Source organism: Dermacentor silvarum, chromosome 1, assembly GCF_013339745.2.
Source record: "Dermacentor silvarum isolate Dsil-2018 chromosome 1, BIME_Dsil_1.4, whole genome shotgun sequence".
NCBI classification, from domain to species: Eukaryota; Metazoa; Arthropoda; class Arachnida; order Ixodida; family Ixodidae; genus Dermacentor; species Dermacentor silvarum.
In genome coordinates, this window is record NC_051154.1 from 299,035,206 (window position 1) to 299,063,090 (window position 27,885).

The 27,885-nt window shown below is 47.0% G+C and overlaps 2 protein-coding genes across 10 annotated transcripts in view; one reads left to right on the top strand and one right to left on the bottom strand.

Annotated features, from left to right (window-relative positions):
* Positions 1 to 27,885, bottom strand: part of LOC125942958 (uncharacterized) — a 773,958-nt gene that overhangs the window by 59,073 nt on the left and 687,000 nt on the right. The window lies entirely within an intron of this gene.
* The window catches only part of LOC125942222 (uncharacterized), a 343,209-nt gene that overhangs the window by 11,120 nt on the left and 304,204 nt on the right, over positions 1 to 27,885 (top strand). Inside the window, exon 3 of one of the 9 annotated variants that reach the window (XM_049660382.1) lies at positions 12,152 to 12,348. The exons of the other annotated variants lie outside the window; for them this stretch is intronic. Coding sequence (XP_049516339.1) covers positions 12,152 to 12,346 — 195 coding nt within the window. The 3' untranslated portion in view covers positions 12,347 to 12,348. The remainder of the gene's footprint in view (positions 1 to 12,151; positions 12,349 to 27,885) is intronic. 9 annotated transcript variants of the gene reach the window in all.

Here is a 27,885-nt window from a genome sequence, read left to right on the forward strand (position 1 = left end):
CTTTAAATTACAGGTAACAATAGTTATGAGATCCTAATCAGTCTAACGGCTACAACGTGATATTCAGAATACCACGTGATCATATGCATGCCAGGCCAGACAAATGGTTCTGTACGAATATTCGACTCTAAAACGCTGAAATGAATTGTAATTCATGTTTGCATACAGTCCTCCGGTATTACACGCGCTCCTCGGAAAGATGTTTGCTAAAGCGGCCATTATTCCGCCTTCCTTGTGAAGGATTCTCAGCGGGAAAGTGTAGCAAGACACGAACCCATGCTCACATAAAGAGAAATGTATAGGTGGCTCTCTCACCTAAGAGAGGCTTGTGGACTGTTCGGGATGGTAGCTGAGGTACACAATTCCGTGAACATATATTTCGCGCATGTCGATGAAAATTAGTGTGCATATGTGCAATATACTGTTTCTGTCACTGATGCTCTTTTCTATGAGCCGCAACGATATTACGCATCGCAGGCAGCGAGGAAGTTCGAGGGGTTTTTTTACACAGCGGGACCTTGTTTTGACGCTTCCACAGATTTAGAAGCCACAACGACGGTGCCATGGTAGCGATATGCTTCGCAAAACAATAATTTATTCGTGAAAAGTCGCATCAACCAAATGCATACGTGCAAACTATTATTCTGCAAACTCGCAGACCAATCAATTGCGAAACGCTAAGAGAAGCAATATCTCGCGAAGCAGCCGTTCTTCTTCGGAATGTGGTAAACAAAGAAATGAGGCAACGCTGACCGCAAGGACAACTTCATTGAAGCAGCCGGAAGGTTACGCTACTAGGGTACCTACCGACCATGCGATATTTTTTTCTCTCAATTTATTTATTTTTTCAGTTGCCTAGTCTATTTTTATTTCTATTAATTCAGTTTATATATAGGCCCTCTCAAAATCTGTGTTATCAATTATTTGCCGAATGCTTTGTTCTGAATGTTCAACTTTACCCTTTGTACGCTGTGCGTTTCATTCCATCCAGAGTGGCCAATCCCCCTCGTGGGTATGGCGTAAAATTTTAAATATTACATTTTGGGATTTGCGTGCCAAAATCGCCGTCTATTACGAGGCTCGCTGCACTCGGGTACTCATGGATAAATTTACCACCTGGAATTTTTTAACGCGCACCTAATTTATCGTGCAGCAGCAGGTTTGTTCCACTCCTTTTGAAATTTCCACCCCGGGGCCAGGATCGCAACGGCGACCCCGATCTCAGCAGCGCAACGCCACAGCGCTACCACGTTATAAAAATAGCGATTATGGAGTGACTTTTGTGCCATTTCGTGAGATGCCTCATTTGAAGTCAATAAATACCGGGCAATATATCAATCGAAGCAGTACGTTCTTCGCAAATCTATTTCTTTTATTCAAAAAAAGGTCTTCAAATTTTGAATGTTTCCCTTGTCTTCCATACTTATTACTTCGAACGCAATTTGGAACGTGTTTTCGACCGTAAAAGTTCTACCGTTTACTTGAGAACTGGGGCTAGTCTTCTGGAACTTATTTCCTTGGGACATTTTTGAAAGTTGAACTCTTATGATTAGTTATTCGAGAAAAAGGACACTTTCTTATCTAGTATCATTATTTATTCTCGCTTCGTTGTATTGATATTTATTGCCACAATGGCGACAATAGGTCATGTTTGACGAACGTTCAGATTTGACGAGAGTTTCAGCCAACGCGGATTGAGTTGCCTAGAGGAATTTATAGCTTAATCTAAGGCGAAGTGGCCTTAATCACAAAGAATTCTGTTTCCAAGTGGAAAACACTAACTATTTTATTTCTGTCTCTCTCTGTGTCGTATGATAACAATGACTAAGAACTGAGACGGCGGAGAACTTGCCGTTGGCGTAGATTGTGGCAAGACTAGAAACCGCTGTGATGGGCTTAGTGGTAGTGGCGCAGCTTTGCAGGGAATTACGTCCGGAATTCATCGAGGCCCCAGATAGCAACACGCATTGCAGATACACCTGGTATATTCATAATGATCATGACAAGCAACATTTCATTGTCTTTGAGATTGAAACGAGTTGCTCTTGAATGATAAGCATACGATCGAAGCGTTAAGTACGTTGAACCAGTGCAGTGCGCAAGATTAGGGTATATATAAATGTGGGAAAGACCAACGTAGCATATCGCGCGATTTTGTTACACGTGTTGGGTAATATTGCTAAAAGCCGCAGTGCATGAGAATTCATATGCATTTTGGGTTCTCTCTTCCGCAAGGCATGTAATTTGTGCAAGGTTACACAAGTCTAAGTTTAGCGCAAATGACAAAGCCGTGTACGCAGGGATCCCTCGTAAAATATTCCTTTTAAACAATGACGCTAGAAATAGTGCGTGCTTTCATGAAGGAGAACTGAAATATGCATAAATGCCTGTGACTATTGCATGCATGCATGGTGGTGCCCATTCAAGTACTATTCTAGAACGTTCAGTTGATATCCGTCGCTGAAGTCCATGGGACATCTCTATGACTTCCTAACTTTAGACGTGGGACTTTCGTACTTGTTTGGAATCTCCTTATGATATTTGGTGTTGCCTAGCTGAGGCCTTTACTATCGCCGAAAGTGATCGCCCGAGAGTACGTCCCCTGTAGCCGGACTACTCTCTCGTGTTTTCCTCAGGACGTATGTGGCGTCATCTAACGGAGGCGTGGCGAAGTCGGCGTGCGTCCTCCGAGATGCGTGGCGCGCCGTCCAAGGCGTGTTTCCGGCTCCCTCAATAGCTCCCGCAGCCAGCAAAAACATAGTCTTTAAAATCAGCATCTGTTTATCAAGAGGGCACCACCACTGAGGCGTGGATTTGGACTGCCCGCACGCAAAGCGTCGCATAGTGTTGGGCTGCTGCGTTTGAGGGACCATTGTTAGGCGGGTTACTTTTTTTTCACGCCCAGCGTCAAAAAAATTTTAAGGAACTTGGTTATTATTTTCGCTCAGAAAAGGCCAGTGAGAGAGCATACTGTTGTATAAGGCATCGCTGCCGACTGCAGCGCCATTAGATGGCGCGTGCTTGGGAGCCGGCCTGGAGAGGAAGAGGAAGATAGAATAAACAGTCAGGGACTGAGTAATGTCTGTAATGTCTCCTTCCAGTATCCTGCACGATACAACATATTTGGCGACGAGGATTTAACAGCCCATGTGCTACCGGCTTGCCCCTCATCTGTGCCTTCGATTGCTGCCTATCATCCTATACGATGAGTATTTCGGGACTACAACCGCCACCCCCCTTTCCTATCCTCACCTGGACACCCGGTCATTCCATGGGAGCAATGGATTCAAGCGTTCAAGAACTACATGGTGGCGTCGGGCGCCTCCGACCTACCTGCCATGCGTCGGAAGGCGATTCTGCTCAACTGCTTGGGCTTGGAAGGACAACGTATCTTCCAGACTCTGACGTCGGAGGACGACCCGCACCTTTTGGCTTCGAGCGCCGCTGGAGAGACGTTGACGGCTCCTGGCCCCGATGAGTTCGACCGCGCCATTGTGATCCTTGAAGACCACTACAAGAGCTCTGTCAACGTCACTGCAGCGCGTCACCGTTTCCGTCGACGTGCACAAGCCCCAGGTGAGACGGCCGTCGATTACGTCACCGTGCTACGAGGTCTTGTTGGAGCATGCAATTTCGGTGACTTGGCGGACGATATGATACGCGACCAGCTCATAGAAAAAACTACCAGTAAATATTTGCGCGAACGTCTTCTACTGGAAGAGTCTCTTACGCTTTCTCGGGCTCTTACCATTGCGAGACAGCATGATCAAGCGACAAGAGAAGCAAAAGAACTTGCACGACACGAAGCACAAGTGCATCACGTTAATGACGAAAACACTTCAGAGATCAAAGAGAAGCACTGTGGCACGTGCACATGCTATAAGAAGCAAACTGAAAGTCGTCGAGCCTTGCAAGAGCAAGAGTGTTATCGTTGTGGTTCTTTAGACCATCTTGCGAATAGCCCTCTCTGCAAAGCTAGGACACATAAGTGTCGTAAATGTGGTAAGATTGGCCATCTGGAAAAGGTCTGCAAGTCTCTCCGAAAGTCTGAGAAAAAAGTTCAGCATGTCGCGGAAGACGACAAAGATACAGCTGACCCAGACGATCACTTAAGTGTTTGTCACATCTGGAGCCGTAAGAAGGGAATTTATGCCGTGTTGGAAATTGAAGGAGTTTCCGTATCGTTCCTGATTGACACCGGATCATCGGTTTCAATCCTAGCCGAAGAACATTACCAACGTCATTTTGCTACTGCATTTCCTCTGACATCAACATCCGTCCAGCTCCTCGATTATTCTAAGTCAGCAATTCCAATAAAAGGATGTTTCATTGCTCCAGCCACATTTCACGGCCGATGCACTTCTGTTCTTCTGTACGTTGTGCCTGGAGGAACAACCATACTTGGTTTAGATGGTATCGCAGCTCTGGATATGAAGATTCAAGGATCGCCGCTCAGGTGTCTGCTAATGACACACGAAACTCCTGTGCTACCTCCTGAATTACGTTCCGAGTTCGAGCACTTGTTTGAAAAACAGCTAGGAACTGTCAAGGGTTTCACTCACAAGGTCAGAGTTCGAGCGTCTGTTCAACCAGTGGCCAGCAAGCTGAGACGACTACCACTCGTCATTCGTGAGCAAGTCTCGGCAGAAGTACAAAAATTAGAAGCTCAGGACATCATTGAGCGCATCGACTCTTCAGAGTGGGTCTCACCAATTGTTGTAGCCAGAAAAAAGGATGGCTCGATTCGCATGTGCGTAGATCTACGGGAGCCAAACAAAGCTATAGTGGTGGACAGTTTTCCCCTGCCACAAACTGAGGAACTTTTGAACAGCTTGGCTGGAGCACAGCGATTCTCCAAGCTAGATTTAGCTTCGGCATATCACCAGTTGCCACTAAGTCCAGAAAGTCGTGATCTTACGACGTTTATAACACACGACGACCTATTCCGCTTCAAGAGGGTTTGTTTCGGACTGGCATCGGCACCGTCAGCGTTTCAGAAGATGATGCATATGATCCTCAAATGATGCAAATGCGTGTTATTTTACATTGACGACATAATCGTGTACGGACGCTCCCGAGAGGATCACTTGGTCAATTTGCGCGCGGTTTTGAAACGGCTCTCTGATGCTGGTCTCAGGCTCAATCATAAATGCGTTTTTGACGTCGCAGAGTTGACTTTCCTTGGCCATGTTGTCAGTGCCAAAGGGTTATTCCCACTGACGTCATCTATCGAGGCGATAACCAAGGCACCATCACCTACAAATATCAATGAACTTCGTTCGCTGCTGGGACTTGCAGGCTTCTACTCCAAGTTCATCCCGCATTTTTCTGATGTTGTGGAGCCAATGCGTGCTTTGCTTCGAGGAGATGCGCCTTTCGCTTGGACTGCAGCAGCACAAAGCGGCTTGGAGCAGCTGAAAACTCTGATAACGTCTTGCGAAGTTCTTCACCTTTTTGATCCTCAGTTACCTGTGTACGTTACAACTGATGCCTCAGGATATGGATTAGGTGCTGTACTGCAGCAGGATAACGGAACATCACTGCAAACTGTCGCGTTCGCCTCTCGTACTCTGCAACCACATGAACGGCAGTACTCGGTCGGTGAACGCGAGGCCCTTGCCTGCGTCTGGGCCTGCGAGCACTGGCACGTTTACCTGTGGGGCCGACCTTTCATTTTGCGGACAGACCACGCTGCTTTGGTTACGCTCCTTTCAACGAAAGGCACAGGTCACCGTCCGTTAAGGATTGCGCGCTGGTCATCACGGTTGCTGTGCTACAACTACACCATGGAGTACAGGAAGGGTAGCGAAAACGTCGTGGCTGACGCACTCTCCCGGCTGCCCCTAGAGAATTTCATCCGCGATGCACCCGAGGAAGAATTTATATGCCTTCTGTCCCGAGTAGTTACCATGCAAGAGCTTCAAGAAGCATGTGCCGCCGATCAGGTTATCTCTCAAGTGAAGCAGTTTATCACTACTTCTTGGCCTGACAAGAAATCCTTGTCAAAAGATCTGCTACCGTATTTTCACGTGCGATCTGAACTCTCTGTTGTTAGCGACGTTCTGTGCCGGGGTGACAGGATTGTCGTGCCTACAACTTTGACACGCCGTGTTATGGATCTGGCACATGAGTCACACCCAGGAATTAGTCGCACCAAAGCTCGTCTTAGAGAGTCATATTGGTGGCCATGCATGGATAATCACATTGAAGAACTTGTGCGCACATGTGTAACTTGCCAGTCATGCGACAAATCCGCGCGTACATCTGCAGCTCCAATGCAGCCCGTCCCTCTTCCCGAGAAAGCTTGGGAAAAAGTCGCTATCGACATTGTGGGACCTTTCACGCAAGCTTCAGCCGACTGCCGTTTTGCCATCACAGTTATTGACTATTACAGCAAGTGGCCAGAGGTGGCTTTCGTACGAGATGCGACAACATATACAGTGAAGAAATTTCTACTTGAACTTTTCGCAAGAGAAGGAAATCCACGCGGTATCGTATCCGATCATGGACCACAATTTTCTTCAGCGAATTTTGAAGAATTTCTCACAGAGCGCGGAATCACGCATTATAACTCTTCTGTGTATTACCCGCAAGCTAATGGTTTGGTTGAAAGATTTAACAGGGTATTAAAGTCATACATTCAATTGGCCCTGTTAGAACGCCGTGATATGAGAACAGCAATGCTTGATTACCTGCAAACATATCGCTGTACGCCTCATGCGACTACTGGTATTGCACCCGCTCTTCTTCTTCATGGACGACAACCTCGAACCAGACTCGACATTGTGGGATTGCCTGACAAATGTTTCAGCACGGACCCTTCAAAGGCACTGCAGGAGTTGCGAGAGCGCATCAAGAACAAGCAAATCAAGTCGAAGCGTTACACCGATGAAAAGCGCGGTGCCAAGGAACCCAACTTCGTCGTTGGTGACTACGTCCGGTTTAAATTACCTGCAGTTCATGGGAAGCTATCTCCACAGTTTTCTGCGCCCAAGAAAATTATTGAGAAGCGTGGACCCGCCTCTTACCTGTTAGAAGATGGCCGTGTCTGGAATGCTTCCAAGTTAGCGGCCGTTCACCGCGAAGCTATCAGCAAAATGAAGTTCGGTACCTCTGCTGTCATGAACTGGTCACCGGCATCCGATAATCCCGCTACTGCAGCTGTAAATCACCCTTCACAACCTGGCATGTCAAGCGCGGATAACTATGAGAATGCACGCTTTAACCATGAACCACCTGCTGCAGAGCGCACGCAACAAGCTTCATTTAATCTGCCGGGATGCGAAGCCCGCGTGAGAAGAAGCGCCCGTAACAAGAAGACGCCGAAGAAGCTGAAGGACTACATTAGGCAATAATGGACAAACAACCGTTTTTTTTTTCTTCGTGTTTTGTATTTTTTTTCCAAGAGGGGATATGTTGTATAAGGCATCGCTGCCGACTGCAGCGCCATTAGATGGCGCGTGCTTGGGAGCCGGCCTGGAGAGGAAGAGGAAGATAGAATAAACAGTCAGGGACTGAGTAATGTCTGTAATGTCTCCTTCCAGTATCCTGCACGATACAACACATACAAAGCGCAAAGTGGCTGAAGTTAGATCCCCCAAAAATATTGCTAATCGCATAACCAGCTGGGATCAAGGCACGGACAATTTTCCAAAGCTCGGGGTATACGGGTGGTAAGTTCCTTAAGTACGGGAGATTGGTTAAGAAGCAGGCGGTTTCAACTATGTTAATTTGAAATTTATTAAATACTAAATTTGCATAGCAGTCATTAGAAAAATACTATTAAGAATATTGAGATAAAATAATTTTGACATAACGAAGTGAAATATTAGGAATAATTCGTAATTCTAGAAATTCAGCAAGGTTCTCTTTTTGTATCTCTAATTACGCGCCGTCGTAAGCCTTCAATCGTCGTCTTTCTTTTCCACGTCATCGCGAGCCAGCGAGCACGCGCGCATCCCATCTGGGTAAGGGTGACTAACAGTACAGACTACTTAATTCTTTTATTATCGGTTAGTTTCACATCTTCAATTATTTATTTCTTTTCCTTTAATTTTTATTACGTATTTATTTCTAAACTGATTTATTTTAAATTTCTATCATAATACCACCCGGTTCGTGGCTTATCCCCCACAGTGGGTTGTGCCATTGATTGAGGCATCATCATCATCATCATCGTCGTCTTTCTTTTCCACGTCATCGTGAGCCAGTGAGAACGCGCGCATGCTGGCTCGCTCCACGGTGTTCGATTCAGTCCGGTTCCGTCAAATATTGAAACCTCCACAGTCGGCCGTGGACGCGCGCCGCTCCTAAACGTCGCCGCGACTTACGCCAACAGACGACAAGCGCCACCGTGTTTTCGGCAGCCCTCCCGGTAGAGAGCAGGGGACCAGCGACGGAAAACGACAAATGTACTTTGCTCCTGGTCTCGACCAACAGCGTCGAGCCCATGTCGGACAGCGATGCCCGGACCACCTTCTCGAAGCACCGAGAGTGCGTGGCTGCCCAAGACGTGGCCGCTGTTCTGGACGACGGCCTCAAGGCGGTATTTTGTGCCGTGTATGCACACTTCGTCATGCACTGCCCCAACCTCGTTTACGAAGCGTCTTCGCGCCTCACGTGGACCACTGGTGCAAGCCAGCCTCCGGTGAAATTAGCCCACCTGATACTTGCTCAGTGGTGCTCCATAAGAGAGCCCGTGGAAGACCAGGGCCAGCGTCGACGCTGCGAGCGCTCCGTAGGCAATACGCGAGGTAAGACTAACTGCTTTCCAGCAAAAACACCAAAGGCCTGCAGCAGCCTCATTCAATAACTTTACTCCTTGCCCGACTGCTGTCGAAAGAGACATAATTAATGCATGAGCGCCGGCCGGAGCCTTCGGTCACGATTGAATTAGCCGAAAAATGAAATTAACCGGAGTCAAATTAACAGAAGTCGACGGTATTGACGTTCTTTCTAACGAGGTTTAACTGCATAAACATATTTCGTTAAAATCAGGTTCAAAATACATGGTTTTCAATGGACAAGAAGTTAAAGAAATCTGTGTACCTCGTGATATTCAGAATTTTATTATATAGATATTCGTTGTATGAATGTTTAACTGTATTATAAAGCTATTTCTATGTCACATGGGACTTCATTGTTCTTATAACAGAGTTCCGCTGCACTTTTATCGGAATTTAAAGAGCATGGCCATGTTTAAGAAAACTTGACCTACATTCCACGCTGCAGAGAGGACATTGTAAGTGTCCATCAACCGTAACCGTGTGCTGGTGATTTCTGGCGAGACTGGATCTGGAAAGACCAAGCAGGCCACCCAGTTCATCTTTGAAGAGTACATCCGTGGAGGCCAAGGCTCCAGGTGCAATATCGCGGTCACCCAGCCAAGGAGGATTGCAGCATTCTCCATGGCAAAGCGGGCGGCTCTCGAGCGGCATAATGAGGTTGGTTAATATATTTAAGTGAACCTTTCTTTGCCTCTTCTTTGGACTTTTGCACTGCTGCTGCTGTCGCTGTCTTGCACGCCACGTCGGTTGGTGCTTTATGGCAGGAGCGCGGCAGAGGGGAACGGCGACATGAAAAACTCATTTCAACCTTTCCATTGCACTGCCACTATGACTGGCGTAATTATCCGATACTCCCCCGCAAAAGCATTCCAGAAGCTGCAGTGTTTACCTTTGTACTAATGTGTAACATTCCAGAGGGGAGCAAGATAGAATGGTAGAGAAGAGGTAGGGAAAGGAAGCAGAGCATGGGGTAGAACCGACGCAGTCATGAAATGAGTGAATAGCAACCTTGCTACTCTTGGGTCACAGCCCACATACATGGGGGGAGGGAGCGAGATGAAAAAGGTGACGTAAGAAGGTAAAGAAACGCTACTACTACACACGACAGCGGTTGCGGACAAACTGGATAAATTTAAGATAAATGTACGGTACGTTTGTACTGTGTCTGAAAATAAACACCATGCAAATTTGTCTTGCGAACAACTGGCGCAGCGTGTTCAGACGCAAAGCCACATTAGAGAGTTTTAGATTAGGGGGACGCAAGCGTAGGGGCCCGCTAGCGCTTGGGGCCGCGGTACTGCGCACGCGCAGACCAGTCTGCGCGTGCGCAGTACCGCAGGCCCCAAGCGTTAGCGCTTGCGCCTACGCTTGGGGGCCTACGCTTGCGTCCCCCTAATCTAAAACTCTCTATTAAAGTACCGTAGCGTCTAGGCGTCACTAAGGAAGCGACTGCACATCAAATCAATACTTCTGTGCCCACCACGGCAGCTTTGCGGCGATGGCGTTTCTCGTGGTCGCGGTTTTGATCCGACCGCGGCAGCTGAATTTCGAAGGGGATGAAATACAAGAATGCTCGTGTACTTAGATTCAGGTGCACATTAAAGAACCCCAGGGGGTCCAAATAATCCGGAGTCCACCACTACGGCATGCCTGATAATCTGATAAATCTGATAATCAATATGATGATAAACATAAATCAAAGTTTACCACTTCTGCCACGATGCCATGGCCACGCATCGTGGCAACGCTGCTTAAACCACGCCTTAAGGCGAAATTTGCAAATAAGCAAATTTCGCACCCCAACTTTACTGCAAAAATTTTGGTACAGGCTATATTTGCAAAAATATGGTATCCTTCCTTCGTGACAATATTAAATAACTGCAGGAGTGGTACTGTTAAGAAAAAGTGTTGTACTAGGCAATTTTGTTGACCACAAAGTATAATTTTCCTGTAGATCATTTGCGGTACGATAAGCTGACATTTTTTTTCTTACCTCTGGTTGGTAAAAAAATTGCACTTGAATTCGTATTCGACTCGCACTTGGCTTTCATTATTTCAACTTTGTTTCAATTGTAAACTTGCTATTCGCACACTCCTAGTCGTAACCAATGACGCAGCATGGGAACATTGTAGTATGGCAGTTTATTCTACCATAGAGCATATACACAAAAAGTTCATGCCAGCTGCTCTTACGCACCCTTTCACGCACCGTAAATTTTATCAATAGCCGTTGCATCTTTTTCAGAAATAAATAGAATGAACATTACTCATCATCCATGCTTTTGGGCTGCGTCTACATGCTTGTTTCTTGCGTCATATTTCGATATTTGTCGTTACTAAATTAAGAGGTAGCAACACAACGACACCTTTGTGGTTGCCACTTTTTTCGCCCAGCTTTCCTTATAGAGTTAGTATACTATGTAGAAGGAACAGCTAAAGATTGTGAGAAAAAAGAAATTAGCCGCTCTAATTGCCGAGTCCTTCTACAAAGGGGTTCAGAGGTGAACAGTAGCAGTGGGTGGCATTTACCCTTCCGCCTACCGTGCGGAGAACCCTGAAGTAGCTCAAAATATGTTTATTCAACGGGCAAAAAAATGCAAATACAACCGCCGATTGATTTTTTCAGATACCACGTTTTTCGCACCTGTACGCTTACTAGGACTCCGTCACCTACCCCTCTAACAATGGAAGCCGAGACATTGGATGGAGCACAATGTGCCATTCAGTTTTTCGGACACAATCCGCATCCGTTATGGTGGCAAACATGGCTTATGTGAACAAACTTGCCGCCACATAGCAAACTGCGACTCTGCCTGCCGACTCTCATGTAAGGAGCACTGGTTAAGACTAGTGACAGGTAGTATGGTTGCGATGAACATTTGCCACTGGCTGATGAAGTGGCTGCAGGCACATTGTGGTCCGCTCTCCAACATTTATACAGCGTTTAAGTTAGGTGGCGCTCATGCACAAATTCTACTTTTCACTGCAGATTGGCTTCAATGCAGGCCACTCACTGTAGCGCCTTGTACTGGTATATAACATTGTCATGTCTGTAACTAATGTTGCAGTTTTATATCACCTGTAGTGCTCCTTTATGCAATTCATTATCTTGAAACGGGTAAACAGTATTGACTCGTAAGGCATTCTTTCAAAACTTTTTTTATTTCACTCTGCAGCAAAATTTTGATCACTGCATCCTCTTTTATGCTCCCCATGCCAAGCTGTGGAGGTTAGCAGACATTTTGCAATAATTTTTGCTATTGTGGAACACAGTTTAAAAGTACAGCTGTACGTAATTTTCTGCTTGGTGTAACATTAAAATGAAGAAGCCACCGTATTGAACGAGATAATTTTCATTCCTGCAGCTGAGCCACACCGCCGGCTTCCAAGTCCGTCTCACTAAGCAGCTGCTGACGAGCCGCGGAGGCATACTCTTCTGTACAGTCGGCATCCTGGTGCGGCACTGGCAGCAGAACGGCGAACTCGTTGACGAGGTCCATGAGCGTGACGTCTCAACCGACTTCCTGCTCGTGAGGTGCTCTCCATCAACAGCACACTGAAGGTAGGCTTTTCTTCATTCTTGTAGCCACGTGCCTTCCAAACCTCCCCGTTTTTTTTTCGTAAGGTTTTACGCATTTTTACAAATGTCGCCGTTTTCCCTCGCATTATGCTTACAGCGCCCACGTTGGCCATCAGAAATTAGAATTCTTTTTACGCGAGTAACCGTCGCACCCTCTAATTGCTGCAGCGATGGTCGTCTGCGTGTTCCGACGTCATTGTTAACAATAAATAAGTTGTGCCAGAGTCACTTTATCATCTAGTCACGCTAGTTTCCGTTGCACTTTTAGTAAGTCAACCATGCATTTTTAATAATTCGCCTTTAGCAAACACCTTTCATGGCACACACACAGTCGAACCCACTTATAACGATCCCACATATAACAGTCTATTGGTTATAACGACCAAATTTCAGTGCACTTATGATTTTCCGTCTCTGCATGTTGAAACTGCTTTAAATACAACGAATATCTTTTTTTATTATCCGTGCTGTTACAACTAACGCTTTGAACGCAGTGATGGTAATAAATGTTGCAGTTTCACCCGAAAGGCGAAGCATCAATTGCGATACCAAATTAGTAGAGAGGTACACGGTGTAGGGATAGCAGTTTTGTCGGCTGCATAAACTTCGACACATTCGCTTACTAACTGAATTAACAAACGTGGTGTCTGCGCGCTCAAGCAAACATCAATAGATCACACTCGATGACCGCAGACAACCACTTTCAAAACGCTGGCGTGAACAAGCGCGGCCCCCGCAGCGAGCGATGGTTCATATGGTCTATCGCTTCAACGGAAAGTGAGCGGCCGAAAGCACAGCGCATACAAAGGTCAGAGCCGTCTGGAGATAGCTTTCGAATATGATGCGCGCGACAGCCCGCACCGGCGCAAAGTTCGCAGTTGTACGCGTGGGAGATTGCGTCGCCAGTGCCCCTTGCGCCTGGTTGCAAGATACGCAGTATTGTGCGCTCCCCCCCCCCTCCATCCCTCCCTCCCATGCCCCCATGGCCTTTAGCGCTACGGAGGAAGTCGGGTTTGCTCTCCGCCGTGCATTCGCTCTCCGTGAAAGCACGCGTCCCGCGCGCGCTGTCACTCGCACATACGGCGCGCGGCGACGATTTTATCGCTCTTGGACTTTATACGGAACCTCAGGGCGGCGACGACGACGGCGACACCGACGGCAGAAATCCGCTTGAACTGTCCATATAATTGTTATCGAAATCAAAGAGGGCACACGCATGAAATACCAAAGCACGTAAGCGAGACCAAACAGGAAGCACGGCAGCGCGCGCCCCACTTCAGTGCAACCACGATGGGGATACGGCCTTCGACATGAGTGAGCGACCGCTGCGGGCGGATTTCGGAAGCAGTGAGGAAGCTCACGCATGGTCACTCGCTTTAGAGGCACGCCTCCACGGAGAAGGCGTAAAGCTTAAGCAGCATAGCGCGTGGCGTGCGCCGGGGCGATATCGGATGCCACGATGGCTTCCCTCTCGTTTTCTCGCTATTGCCCGTGCATCACCGAGTGCCTTAGGCCGGTTTCAACCACTGATCTCCACTATAAAGGAGGGCAGTGGTTTCAACGCTTTGGAACGACCGTCTGTCTTTCCACCATGGGAACAAGGGCCGCTCAAGCGTTCCTGTCACCGCGGCCCTGAGACGGCGAGAACGCTGCAGCATGCGCTGCTGCCACGCAATATTGCAACGGATAAGCATGTAATACACCGTTATCAGGAGATCACGGTTCCGCGGCGCTTCGTTTACGGGTTGCCGATTGCTGATAACAGTCCGCGGTAATCTATTAAATTCCACTGGACAAACTGTGCCTTATCATACAACGTCAAATGCCCACAAACCCAGATGCACTTGACCCTGTGCCAGACCCTCGCTCATCGTATTTGCTATATTGCGATAAGCTCAGACTGGGGTGGCGCTGCAAAATTGTCCACCCTCGCTGTCCGCGAACCCGTGCCCCTTACTACGGTGATGCTGTCTTTCCCGCGTCGCTTAGGCGTCCAGCGGCTGAGGGTGACCACAATATTTAGCACAAATTTAAGCACATATTCTTAGATTAAAAAATAAACGCTAAGAACCCTGATTTCTCCCGCACAGCCAGTAATATATTCGGTTTGTTTCTAATACCTAGTTCTCGAAATAAATACGGATATTAAACATATAATCGACGGAAAATAACTCCTGCAGAATTCCACAAGGTAGAGGAAAGTTCCTGAAAGCAAAAATTGTAGCTTCGTGCTGCATACAGGTGGATGTCAATTTTTCCTTTTATATAATCGATATTATTCAAGATTGTCGAACATTCGCGCACTCCTTTGTCCCTTCTTGCAGCATTTAAATTCATTCTTTCAGTCATAATATACCTCGAACATCATTGGAGTGAAACCAGCTTTATAACTTTCAGCACGGATTTGTTTTCATCATAGCGGAAGCGTGCGGGGACGCGCGCTATCACGGAGAGCGAACGCACTCAATCTCCCACGCGCAAGCAAGGAAGCGGGAAGTCAGCGCCGGAGGGAGCGGGGGCGGGGGGGGGGGGGGGGGAAGGCGCACTTTCACTCTGCCAACAACCGCGCTCGTCGCTCGCTCGCACCGTCTCTTATCTCCACCTTCGCCGCTGCGGCGTATCCGCTTGCTGCCAGAGTTTTGACGGTCGTTGTCTGCAGTCATTCAGTGTGATCTAGTCATGTTTGTTTGTGCGCGCTCACACCACGCTTGTTCATTCAGTTAGTAATAGTCGGCCCACATTTTCCAACGCACGCTACACATGCAATGCTGCCCGGATCGGCAGTGCAGCGCTACAGGTGTGTCCCTTCGCACGCGCTGCCCACGGGAAGCGCTTCTCATCAACACCACCGTTTCACACGCGCCTTCTCGTGGTCATCGAGTCTCTCTTCATGTCGGTCTACTTACGCCGCAGCACACCTGCTTACTTAATCAGCTCATGTTTACTACAATTCTTATTGCTACCAAAGCCGCTCACCTTACTTCGTATGACATTGCTGTGTTGCTATCGCATTCATTTGCTTCGCCCTTAGGGCGAAACTGTGACATTTTTTAATCGTTGCTTTCATCACTGATAATTCCTTATTTCGGGATGCATTTTTCAACATTAATACAATAGTGTCGTTTCACTGTGATTGCTTACATTTGCTTTGGTATCTAATGTGTTCCTGTCGAAGTATTGTGTATTTCAACATTTCTCCTGATTTTTCTTCTGTTTTTGTGTCATATGCCCTGTCAGCCACTCTTTTTTTTCATCCAGCCGGTGATTCTCATGAGTGCGACAATCAATACGTATAAATTTTCGGAGTACTTCGATGACGCTCCTGTCATGATTCCGGGCAAGGCACACCCCGGTCACTCAGTTCTTTCTGTACGACCTCGTTTCAAAAAACATTGTGACCGCAGAAGCATTGCAAAAGGTAGTGGCACAAAAGGCTGTATAGAAGTTCCGGCTGTGTGAAACGCTTCCGATTGCTTCGTCTGTTCTCAATTGCCGCGCCTTGCACAACTTCGTCCTGTTGCCGTCTTCCATGTCTGCTATTCATAGCTTTAGTCCCTAGAATAACTAAAATAGCGCCATTGCCCCTTCTTCACCTAATTCCTCTCTTTGACGATAATGACGATTTCTAAGGACATTGCCTTTAAATTAGGGTCGCAACAGTCACCCAGCCTTTGTGAGCTACTTACATCTTCCCATATCATAATCTTGCATTCTATATATGCCTCGTACTAATGTGCCTATCTAGCAGCGAGTGGGTGTCGCACCCGCTCAAGAGTGCTGATCATCTTGCTCAAGGTCACGATTATTACACCGTGAGCCCATTGGTTAGTCACTGACAGCATCCTAAACGAGAGAGAAAAAAAGGACTTTAGCTCTTAGCTGTTGTATGAGTCCCACAACATGTAGTGGTAGCAAGCAGCTGTACAAGTGTGCTCGAGCGGTGGTAGAAAGAAGAAGCCGAAAGATGCGGCCTGGCGCAGCATCGGGCTCAGCTAGCAAGCCGCCATCGTTTGAAAAGCGAGTGCAAGCGACGCTGCCGACGCTTTTGTCTTTTCCCTGGCTTTTTCCAATTTAGGTTTCTCGAAATCCGGAGATATGGGGGGTGAAAAAAAATATGTCTTGATCACTGCTGGAAAAAAATCAATACTAAAGTTGAGACTAGCGGAGAGCGTTGTAGGCTGCGTTCTAGCGTCCAATCCGTGGGTATTTAGAATTTACAGCAAAAGCTGCGATGAGAATGGTAATGTATACATCTACAGGTACCAATAGAGAAAACGTATGGTTCGAAATTAACAATATAAAAAGAAAAAAATACCGTATCAACTTTACAACTCTGTAGTGAGTGATATACCAGAAACGACACATTTCCTATAACTTGCCTATATGGGCGAGAAGAAAGGGAACCGAGGGGCACGATTTTATCATATATTATCATATCATAAGAATCATATCATATGTTTCATATCATAAGTTTGTTGTCTTCTTTTGATATGATTGCCTTTATGGGGTCATATGATGGGGACAGAGATATCGGTAACTTATCGTAAGTACGATGGCGCAAAGGCAAGGCCGTGGGCTTATTAACGGTTTCACTTTTCTATAGACACCTGATGTACCAGTCATGGAAAGGACAAAAATACGTGCAGTAATACACGGGGGGAAGGGGAAAGATGCTCTATAAGTAAGGGGTACAGATGAAAGAGTATAAGAGGGCAAAGAATAATCAGAGAGGCGCCGAACTACTATGCAAATACTAAGAATACGAAATAAAACAAACATGCTTTCCGACTTAACAAGCTATAGAACCACGTTGGTTCGCTATCCCGACTCTATATAGCGACTTTGCCTTACGAGCCGAAATGTTTGTGTGGCTTGCGTGAGTTCAGTCTCTTGAATATACGGGGCTACAGAAATAGGTCCACCTTGTGAAATTTCAAGACTCTGCGGTTTTATGTGCCGAAACAATTGTGTGATTATGGTTCAGCCGTTGTGTTGGACTCCGGATTAATTTTGACCGCTTGGGGTTCTTTAACCTGCTCCTAAATCGAAGTACACGATAGTTTTCGTTCTTTCATTTTTTTTTCGCCTTGTGAAACTTACGATTCGTAGCCATAGTGTCCAAAGAGCTGTGAAAGATAGGGGAAATAGTCATCTACTTGACTATACCACGAAGGTGCAAAGAGAACTCGTACGGTATTATTAATAAAGAAAGCATAGTAATTGAAAAAAACAGAATTTGTCCTCACCCGGGGATTGAACCCGGTACAAAAACCGTTTCCAGGACAGTTGCTCTTCCGTCTGAGCTAACCAGGAGGCTAACAGGTCGAAGCACGAGGGAGACCTATTCGATAGCCCGAAGCACATCGGCACTTTATAAATTCGGGCTGCACTTGGGTGGATTGCAATTTTTCCTTTATTGAGCCTTCCTCCACCTAGCGGGCTTCCGCGAAACTGGTGTGCAATGTCCTTAAAGCTCTGCAAGACATAACTGTCTTCCATTGCAAATGTGTTGCCTCAAGCCGATAGCATTGGTCACAGCCCTTTTTTTTCCACCGTGCATGGTTAGATAAGAGATTGTTGGAAATAACTTCAGAAGTACATCTTATCATTAACGTTTGCGTATACTGCTGTTGTGTATTACGAGTCCCGTATCTTCTTTGAAGTAAGCTCTCTAAAGCTCTTCAACACTTCACCATTACTTTGGAAACACTTCTTCCCAGAAAAATCTTCGTTCCTAGTAAGAGTAAAAGATAAATCGGCTCTGCAATGTATAGTCCTTCTAAAGACACTTAAACTTATAGGTATTCTAAAGCATATTCAATTAGCTGTGCAGAGCACTTGTTTAGCAGCTTCAGACAAGCCCGAGTACACTGCAATATAAAGAGTTAGATCTGCTGTATATTTCGTTATTTCCTGGATGTGCTTCAGGTAACACGTGCAGTTAACGACATTGACTCACTTCGTGGCTCAGTCACACACAATCGCATCCTCCCTCTTGTTCTTACAGGTTGCGCCCGCCCACAGTAGCCGGCAGTACTGCGGTGTACGCACGGAACGGCGCACAATGACGACGGGATGCTCCCGTCGTCTTCTGCAGCGCCGCACTTTCGCCTGCCCTTCACTACGCAGCACCCTGGCCCGGTTGTTGCGGCAGAACAGCTCCGGGATCTGCATGGGGCCGTACTATCACCTCGCCTGAGTTTATCTAAGCTCAAGGGTTCACGGCACGGTCGCTGCGGCCCACGTTACCTGTGACTTTCGCGTGAATTATCTTTACGGGTACCCTGCGTTCACTAGACGTATGGAAGCGCGTTCAGGGCCCTGCTACGCAGAAGTGCTGGTCTGCTTCGAGGATACTCACCGTGGTAGTCCCAGGCATGCGCTGCGAGCTAGCCTCCGCGCTGCTATCACCGGGACGATCTTGCAGCGGGACGGTAGCACCGGTTGCTGTGGTCGCCAACCTTTTTCTTTCGTAAATTTTTGCATTCGTTCAATGTATTTATGTGAATGTAGTAGTGTTCGGCGTGTTTTAAATACAGCTTATCGTGAGTGAAGTGTGTAGCTGCATGAGTTGTTTCCACGAGCACACGTTTAGTGCGCCACAGTAACGGGCAAAATTATTTGAGCCCTGTTCTCTAATTTATTTCTCATTTTCGTTCTATCTATTGTTTTCCTGAAATCGATGGTAACAGCAGCTACGAGAGCCTAACCAGTTTAAAGGCAACAACGTCGTGATCTTGACAATACTACGACATAACATGCATGCCAAGCCAGACAAATGGTTTTGTTCGAGTGCTCGGCAATAATATACAGAAATGGAATATAATTCACGCTAGCATGAAGTCCTCTTGATTTCCACTGAGGCTTTCCTTGGAAAGAAGTCATCCTAAAGCTCCCAAGATTCAACCTTTCTCTTTAACAACTCTTTGAGGTAAGTGCAGCAAAAGACGGAACACATTCTCGCTTACAGAAAAATGTGTTAGCCTCTAATAACTATAAGAAAGCCCTGTGGACTGCACTCACCAACGCTTATTGCAACAGAGGTACACAAGTTTCGCGAATAGAGTCGTTACGTCGATGAAAATTTGTATGCAGCTTTTCACTATAGTGTTTCTATGACTGAGGCTTTTTTTCTATGAGCCGCGTCGGTATTATCCATCGGAGTCAAACAGGAGCAGCGAAGGGGCTTTTGTACATTCCGCTGTATAACTGATTCTGACGATTTAGAATTTGCCACGACGATGCTGTTCTTCTTATTCCGCCATGATCGTCACCTTGTCACAGTAATGATACACTCCGCAATGGATAATATATTCATGAAAATTATCATCACACACTCTCGCACGTGCAAACCATTACTCTGCAAACTTGTAGACAAAGTGGGAAATGCTAAGAGCACTGCTACCACGTGATGCAGCCGTTCCTCTTCGGAATCTAATGAAGGAGAGAGACAAACCATAAGGGCAAATGAAGTGGGCTAAGCCGGTGCCGCAATAAAAAAAGTATTTGTAAATTATTATGAATTACTATCGTCCCGATTAGGACCAAGATAGAAATGGCAATACACAACTCAGTGACATTGATTTTGTCAAGCCCTTTGGTCACGTTATACACCGCAGATTACTCACTCAAGTCAAATCCATTGGTAGTGATAATAAAATAATGTCATCACTAGTGAGCTAGCTGTAAAATCGAAGTTGGTTCATGAGGGTAAATGATAGAATAGATCACCTTCACGTATTTTCAGGAGTTTAACAAGGGTGAGTCTTGGAATATTTGCAATTGAACGGTGAAGCAACATACCTCTCGTTCGTGGGAATATTTTGACGCGTAAACCCAAAACGCCAGGTTAACAATGGAAGGCGAATGGCATATCTTTCTTTGCAATAAGGCATACAGCCTATATATATATATATATATACATATATAGTGACGTCACCATACTTTTATATTAAAAGGGAGACCCGTCTATCAACTCATTCAGTTCATTCTAAGACTGCCATCGGTAGACCACGGAAATTTACGCCACCAGAAGAGCAGCGTGAATACTATGCTCGACCATGTGTGGTGTTTGATACTGCATCGCTGGACATTCACGTTCGCAGGGCGAGATGGCTGCCAATTTTTTCTATATGTGTAAATAATATTCTCTCTTGCGTTGAGCCTGGCATACTAGTTTGATTGTTCGCGGACGATTGCATCTCTTAAACGACCGTGCGTGAAAGAGATGTCAAAGTAAAGCGGCAGACATGCTTAAAAACAGTGCGGCCGGGTTGGGAACCTGGAGTTTTACAATGAATATTTAAAACCCTACATGTATAACTCTAAACGAAAAAAAAGAACCATTTGTTTTGCAGTACAGTTTCAATAGCACTTGCTTAATCTCGCGGCAAGTGTAAAATATCTGCGACTGACATTACGGCAATTAGGTTTTCTGCGGCGGATGCCAGCTGATGCTTCTTGTCACGTTACGTTCACGGCATGCAGTCGTTAGTCCAGCTTAGATTAGAATATAAAACCATTTCTGGAGCATCTATTAACCTTTAACTTATATATGAGTTATAACATTTTCGGAAAAGGCGTTTTCGTTTATTCATTCGAAGTACTCATGCCATGAAAGTGTTACTGCTCTTAGACTACAATCCGGAATGCATGCATGGCAACAAGTTGCTTCTGTGAAGTTCTTGTATTTGCTTTATCATGGAAGCACACCTTATTATAAATCTAAGCACCTGACGCCACCTGCTCGCCAAGAAGCCAAAATCAATGATTATAAGTGCATACGACTTTGTTTTGTTCGTTGTGCTACTTCCAAGTATTCATATTGCCGAAGGTCCGTGGAGCAATAGCTCGCCACAATATATCGTTAATTATGGGTCTGACAACTTTTCTTGATAAATCAGAGAAACATGTCTGTTGCCTCAGGGCCCTTTAGAAAATATGCTACTCAGCCGTTCTCACTCAGACTCACAGGTCAGTTTGAGTCTCATTGAGTTTAAGTGATTCGACTCACGAGTGAGTTTGCCGACCTATGCTCTTACTAGCTTGTCCTCTATGGTTGATATACCTGTGTGTTTCATTTTGATCGTCTAGGATATTCTGCAACAGAACAGCCGCGTCAAAACCCGCATTACTGATTATGCCGACATATGGAAGCGACAAGCTCCACAGGTAACAGAAATATACCGTGTCCATGGTGCTGCTAACGCGTTGAAATAAGACATTTCGACGATACCTAGCCTTACGTGACGGCCTTCGTCAATCGGAGCCCGTTATCCGCTCCTCAGTCCTCAAATGCCCGTTTACTGCGAAATTGGGCTTTCTTTGCCCGTCCGTCCATTCCGTTACGCTCAGGACGACTGTTGTCGTCATCGAAGACACACAAGGATGTTTTTTTCTCGTCGTGAGGCCACATCATAATCCCCAGCATCGCTATTGCTACCGCGTGAAGAGTAAACTTCACCACAACCACCTTGGCAGATGCTGATGATGATCCTTTATCATGGCTCGCACCCACTGAGGGGGATAGGCCAAGAATCGGGCGGCAGTCGGTAGCTAAAAATTATTCTTTTGGAAAATGAGAAACGCAAAGTAAAAGAAAGCAAAAATAAAAACACAGAAGATTTGGAATAACTAGACTTCATTGATTGAGTGTCGGCTTCGGCTTCTCAATGAGCCATGGTCCAAGCTAAAGTGCACACCCAGTACACTCCCCCTTCCTACTTCCCATTTTGGTTTCCTGGACACATCACAGACTGCACTCGTGCATGATTTACTGTTTACTTCACACTTTGCCCACAAAAACTCGGCAGCACGGCTTACCTCTCTTTCTCTCTCTCTCTTAGCTAGCGTGATTAATACAGACATCTCGATCAAGATTCCATGTGTAGGGTAGCAAACCGGCTGTGCTGAACTGGTTAACCTCCCTGCCTTTCCTTCTCCACTCTTTCCTTCCTTTCGATCAAGATAAACACAGGATATTTGTTCAAGTGGTGTGACATCTTCAGGCATTCAGGCAGAGCTCCCAAAGCAGGTAGCTTTACGGCACCACTCGTTCTCTATGATTTCCACCAGGCGGCATAGTTCCTTTTTGATGTTCTCGGCCCACAGCCATGGGGAACCATTCTTGGTGAAGGGCATGAGCTCAGTAAAGGCCTGTTTGCAATCCTCTGTGCCACGGTAAAGGTTTTGAAGAAAGGCAATCATGTTGTTACAGTGGAAAACATTTACTAAATCATGCTGCGTTGCTCAGAGAGCTAGACTTTTCTTGCTAAACTACAATTATTTTCAAAAAAGTTTTATTTAGCCATGAAATTTAGAAATGGGCATTGTTTTGTACTGTTTATAAATACAGTACCTGTGTCCTCTGATTTGGTTAAACCTGAATACATTTCACGGCAACGTACTTAACACAGTAGTGATCTTACCTGCCACAACCATTCGAAGTAGGGAGAAATCGCTCTGCCGTCACCGCAGATGGCAAGGATTTCTAGCTTGATCATCAAGACAAATACCGACGTTAAATTACACAGACGTTAACAGACACACGCAGATGTTAACATACATCGACACATCTTTGTGGGCTGAAACAGAAACTTTATTTTGTCTGATGTAAATGCTGACTGCATGGAAGGGGAGAGCAGAAATGCACAGCAAATGGGCTGCCCACTGATAGGTGCTGCCGACGAGGAGCTTTTTCGGCCAAATTGAGGCTCCTAGAGTCTTCATTCCAGCATATGGTTAGGTACAGGGTCCTGCATATGTTGCTGCGCCTGTTCGAAAAAAAGGCTTTGCGCTCAACGCTGCACTGTTCTTGCTGAAGTTTTGCTGTATGATTTCATATTGGAGTCTACGTATTTTAGTATAGCACTTAACCACAGTTAATTGTCTGGTTTTTAAGAAAAAAGTGCAAAATTTCCTTCACATTTGCAGATGCAAGCTGCTGCAGCAACGGCACTAGCATAAACTTGTGTCAGCAAAATTTGAGCAAGAACAGTGCAGCGGTGAGCACAAAACCTGTTTTCGAACATGCGCATCGAAATATTCAGGACCCTGTACTGAAAGGGATACGGACACAAAAGTTGGCGGGTGGTTTTTTGCGTCGGAACAAAAGTTGAACTGTTCAAAATGACGAATACAACCAGCTGCTTTGAAGAAAAGAACGAGAAACATCTTTTTTTTTTCGCGATTTTCTGTTGCACCTTGCCTCCAAGCGGCCGCCGGCAGAAGCTGAAATTTGACGTCATCGCTACCGCGCGCGCGCGCGCGCGGCCACGGTCGGCCACAGCCGTCGCAGTGTTTCCGGGCGCGTAGATGCCTTACAGCGTTTGTTTAACCCCTTTCGGCGATCTTCGCACGTGGTCCGTCCGAAACATTATCCCCGTCGGCGCTCCACGCAGTTGGTGCGTCTTACATGCGCCTTCCTGCGGTCGTCGCTCGGTATTGACGCGTTCGTCGCGGCGGAAGGAAATGCCCAGACATTGCTGTTATACCAGCATCGTCGGTCGTGACACGCCGTCGAACACGTTTCCCAGAGACGAGAAGGTGCGTAAACTTTGGATACCTGCCTGTTAGTCATCACGCACAGCCTGGAGACCTCTAAAAATGACTTCATTTGCGCGGACCACTTCGTCGACGATGATTATGTGACCAGCCCGGCTGTGCTGCAAAGCCTCGGCATGCCGCTCAAAAGGCAATGCTTAAAGCCTGACGCTGTGCCATCGGTCTTCTCACGAAAACGCAAGGCAAAAATGATCACCGGCGCGTTGGAAAAGAGGAAGCGAAAAGATGTCGTTGCTGTTTTCGTTCACGTGCAGCCTTCTTGAGAAGCGTGAGGGCGAGGCTGGGGCGAGATGGCCGAGGCTGGGCACGAAGGCAGTAATGCCTTTAAAAATATTGGAAAAGCATAGTAAAACAATACAACGCTAGCGAGCGCGACTCACGAGATCAGACGCACACACCTGCAGCTCTGCTTCTCCACAGAAAAAAACTGGGCAGAACGACAGACAGATGCTGCCATCTGTCGGCATAAACTACTACTGAGTCATCCACGCAGTGCTGAAAAAAATAAATTATGGGGTGTTACGTGCCAAAACCACGATCTGATTATGAGGCACACCGGAGTGGGGGACTCCGGAAATTTGGACCACCTGGGCTTCTTTAACGTGCACCTAAATCTAAGTACACGGGTGTTTTCACATTTCGCCCCCATCGAAATGCGGCCGCCGTTGCACGCAGTGTTGAAGTACCCCGTAGCTGCCTCGCCTGCGTGCGCTCTTGAAAAAAGCAAGTTTAAAGAGGAAATGACAAACAATTGTTCCATAAGTGTCTGGTGCAAAGCGAAATTTTCGAGCTACGGTTCGCGAAAACCTGACCGGCACTTCCACGGCGGCCTGCTCTTCGTCGCTTGACGCGGAAGGCTCGTAACCGTAAGCGGTAATATTTATTGCCAAGTTGGAATGGTCCTCGTCTTTAGACGTGTTCTCATCGCTGGTAGATGCACCAGAACTCGAATCCATGCTCGAGATGGCGGCGTCGGCGCGCTTCGAATGACCGCGGCCGGCCGATGAGTTAGTCGCGACGTCACGAGTTCCCACTCCCGCGGGTCGGGCGGCGAGGCGCGAGCTCACAAAAACGCCAAAAATAAAGCCATCGGCTCAAAAATGAGCTAAGTGACTACTTCTTTTCGATATAATCACACACGGAGGATTCATTTTCAGCATTTTTGGTAAAATTTTCAGATTTCGTGTCCGTATCCCTTTAAAGTCACAAGTGATCAAGGAAGGCTGCATTGCTATATATATAGTTTATTTATCCCAACATTTGAATCAAAAACTCGACCACTTCTCAGAAGCAGTACGTCCGCCATTGTAAAAGTACGGTTCATCGTACAACAGACTCATTTGAGTTGGCTGACAGTTATAGTGAGCTTTAGTCGCAAAGTCATGCTTCGAGTTCCTTGGCAACCTGTTGCACAAGTGGCCTACACACACCCTGGAAAGGCAAAATTCTATCTTGCAGGAGGCCATCAAGAAGAGTATCAGTCACGGAGACCCGGAAACCTGATCCTTTTCACAAAAGGCTGTACGGACCATTGCGGATTATTTCAAGGAGCAGGCAGACCAGCTTCTCAACGTGCTACTCAACTCGCTGGACAGTAGCAAGCAGCGCATGTTGCCGAGCGAGCTGTGCATGAGCAAGTCGTCCAGCAACACGTGCTCAACAGAGCACAAGTCTGGCCCGGCCCTAAAGCACTCGCTGTCTAGCCAAGGATCCACGGTGAACCTCAGGCCTGGTAGTGGAAGTTCAACTTGGACGGAGGTCTGGTGCGCCTTTCCAGCGGCGTCACGGAACATTCGCAGTGTCGACGCTGGCCCTGGTCGTCCAGGGGCTCCCTTATGGAGCGCCACTGAGCAAGTATCGGGTTGGCGTACTTTGCCGGAGGGCGACTTGCACCAGTGGTCCACGTGCGAAGAGAAGACGCTTTGTAAAAGGAGGTTGTGGCAGTGCATGACGAAGTGTGCACACGCGGCGCAAAATAGAGCCTTGACACCATCGTGGAGCACAGTGGCCACGTCTTGGGCAGCCACGAACTCCCGGTGCTTCAAGAAGGTGGTGCGGGCGTCGCTGTCCGACATGGGCTCGACGCTGTTGGTCGAGACACTGAGCAAAGTACATTTGTCGTTTTCCGTCGCTGGTCCACCGCTCTCTACCGGGATCGCTGCCGAAAACACGGTGGCGCTTGTCGTCAGTTGGAGTAAGAAGAACTGGGCGCGTTAACGGCCTGCTCTGCAGAGTTTCAACATTTGACGGAACCGGACTGAATCGAACACCGTGGAGCGAGCCAGCATGCGCGCGTGCTCACTGGCTCGCGATGACGTGGAAAAGAAAGACGACGATCGAAGGCTGGGGAAGGCGCGTAATTAGAGATACAAACAGAAAACATTGCTGAATTTCTAGAATTACGAATTATTCCTATTATTTCACTTCTTACCTCAAAATTATTATATCTCAAAATTCTTAAGAGTGTTTTACTAATGGCTGCTATGCAAATGTAGTTTTTATAAAATTTCTAATAAACACAGTTGAAACCGCCTGCTTCTTGGCAAACCCCCGTATAGTTATGGAACTTAACACCCGTATACAATATACCCGGAGCTTTGCAAAATGGTCCGTGCCTCGATCCTAGCTCGTTATGCGTTTTGCTAAAATTGGGGGGGGGGGAGAGCTATAATTGGGGGGGATCTTAGTTCACCCACTTTGCTCTATGTATGCTCTCTCAAGTGCCTTTTCTGAGTGACAGTAAATTAAATAAATTACTTAAAATTTAATTGACGATGGCGTGAAAGAAATGTAACCCGCGTAACACTGATCCCTCAAGCACAGCAGCCCAACACTATTCGACGCTTTGCGTGCGGGCACTCCAAATCAACGCCTCAGTGGTGATGCCCTCTGGATAAACAGATCCTGATTTTAAAGGCTATGCTTTTGCTGGCTGCATGCGGCGGAAGCGATTCAGGGAGCCGGAAACACGTCTTGGACGGCGCGCCACGCACATCGGAGGACGCACGAATACTTCGCGGCGCCTCCGTTAGATGACGCAGCATACGTCCAGAGGGAAACACGAGAGAGCAGTCCGGCTACAGGGGACGTACTCTATATGTACGTCCCCTGTCCCCTGTTTCGCCCGAAAGGCGAAGCATCAATTCCGATGGCAAATTGGTAGAGAGCTATACACGAGTAGGGATAGGAGTTTTATCGGCTGCATAAACTTGGACACATTCGCTTCCTAACTGAATTAACAAGCGTGGTGTCAGCGCGCACAAGCAAACATGAATAGATCACACTCGATGACCGCAGACAACCACTGTCGCGTCACGCGCGCGTTGTCATTCGCCCATACGGCGCGCGGCGACAATTTTATCGCTCTTGGACTTTATACGGAACCTCACAGCGGCGACGACGACGGCGACGCCGACGGCAGAAATCCGCTTGAAGTGTCCATACAAATGCAATTGCAATAAAAGAGGGCACACGCGTGAAATACCAAAGCGCGTAAGCGCGACCAAAGAAGAGCTACTCGTGCGACCAAACAGGAAGCACGGCAGCGCGCGCCCCGCTTCAGTGCAACCACGATGGCGATACGGCCTTCGACATGAGTGAGCTGACCGCTGCGGGCGGATTTCGGAATCCGTGAGGAATCTCACGCATGGTCACTCGCTTTCAAAGCACGCCTCCATGGAGGAGGCGTACAGCATGTGCAGCATAGCGCGTGGCGTGCACCGGTGCGATATCAGATGCCGACGATGGCTTCACTCTCGTTTTCACGCTATTTCCCGGTAATCACCGCGTGCATTACGCCTGTGTCAACCACTTATTTCAACTATAGAGGAGGTCAGTGGTTTCAACGCTTTGGAACGACCCTCTGTCTTTCCACCATGGGAACAAGGGCCGCTCAAGCGTTCCTGTCAACGCGGCCCGAGACGGCGAGAACGCTGCAGCATGCGCTGCTGCCAACGC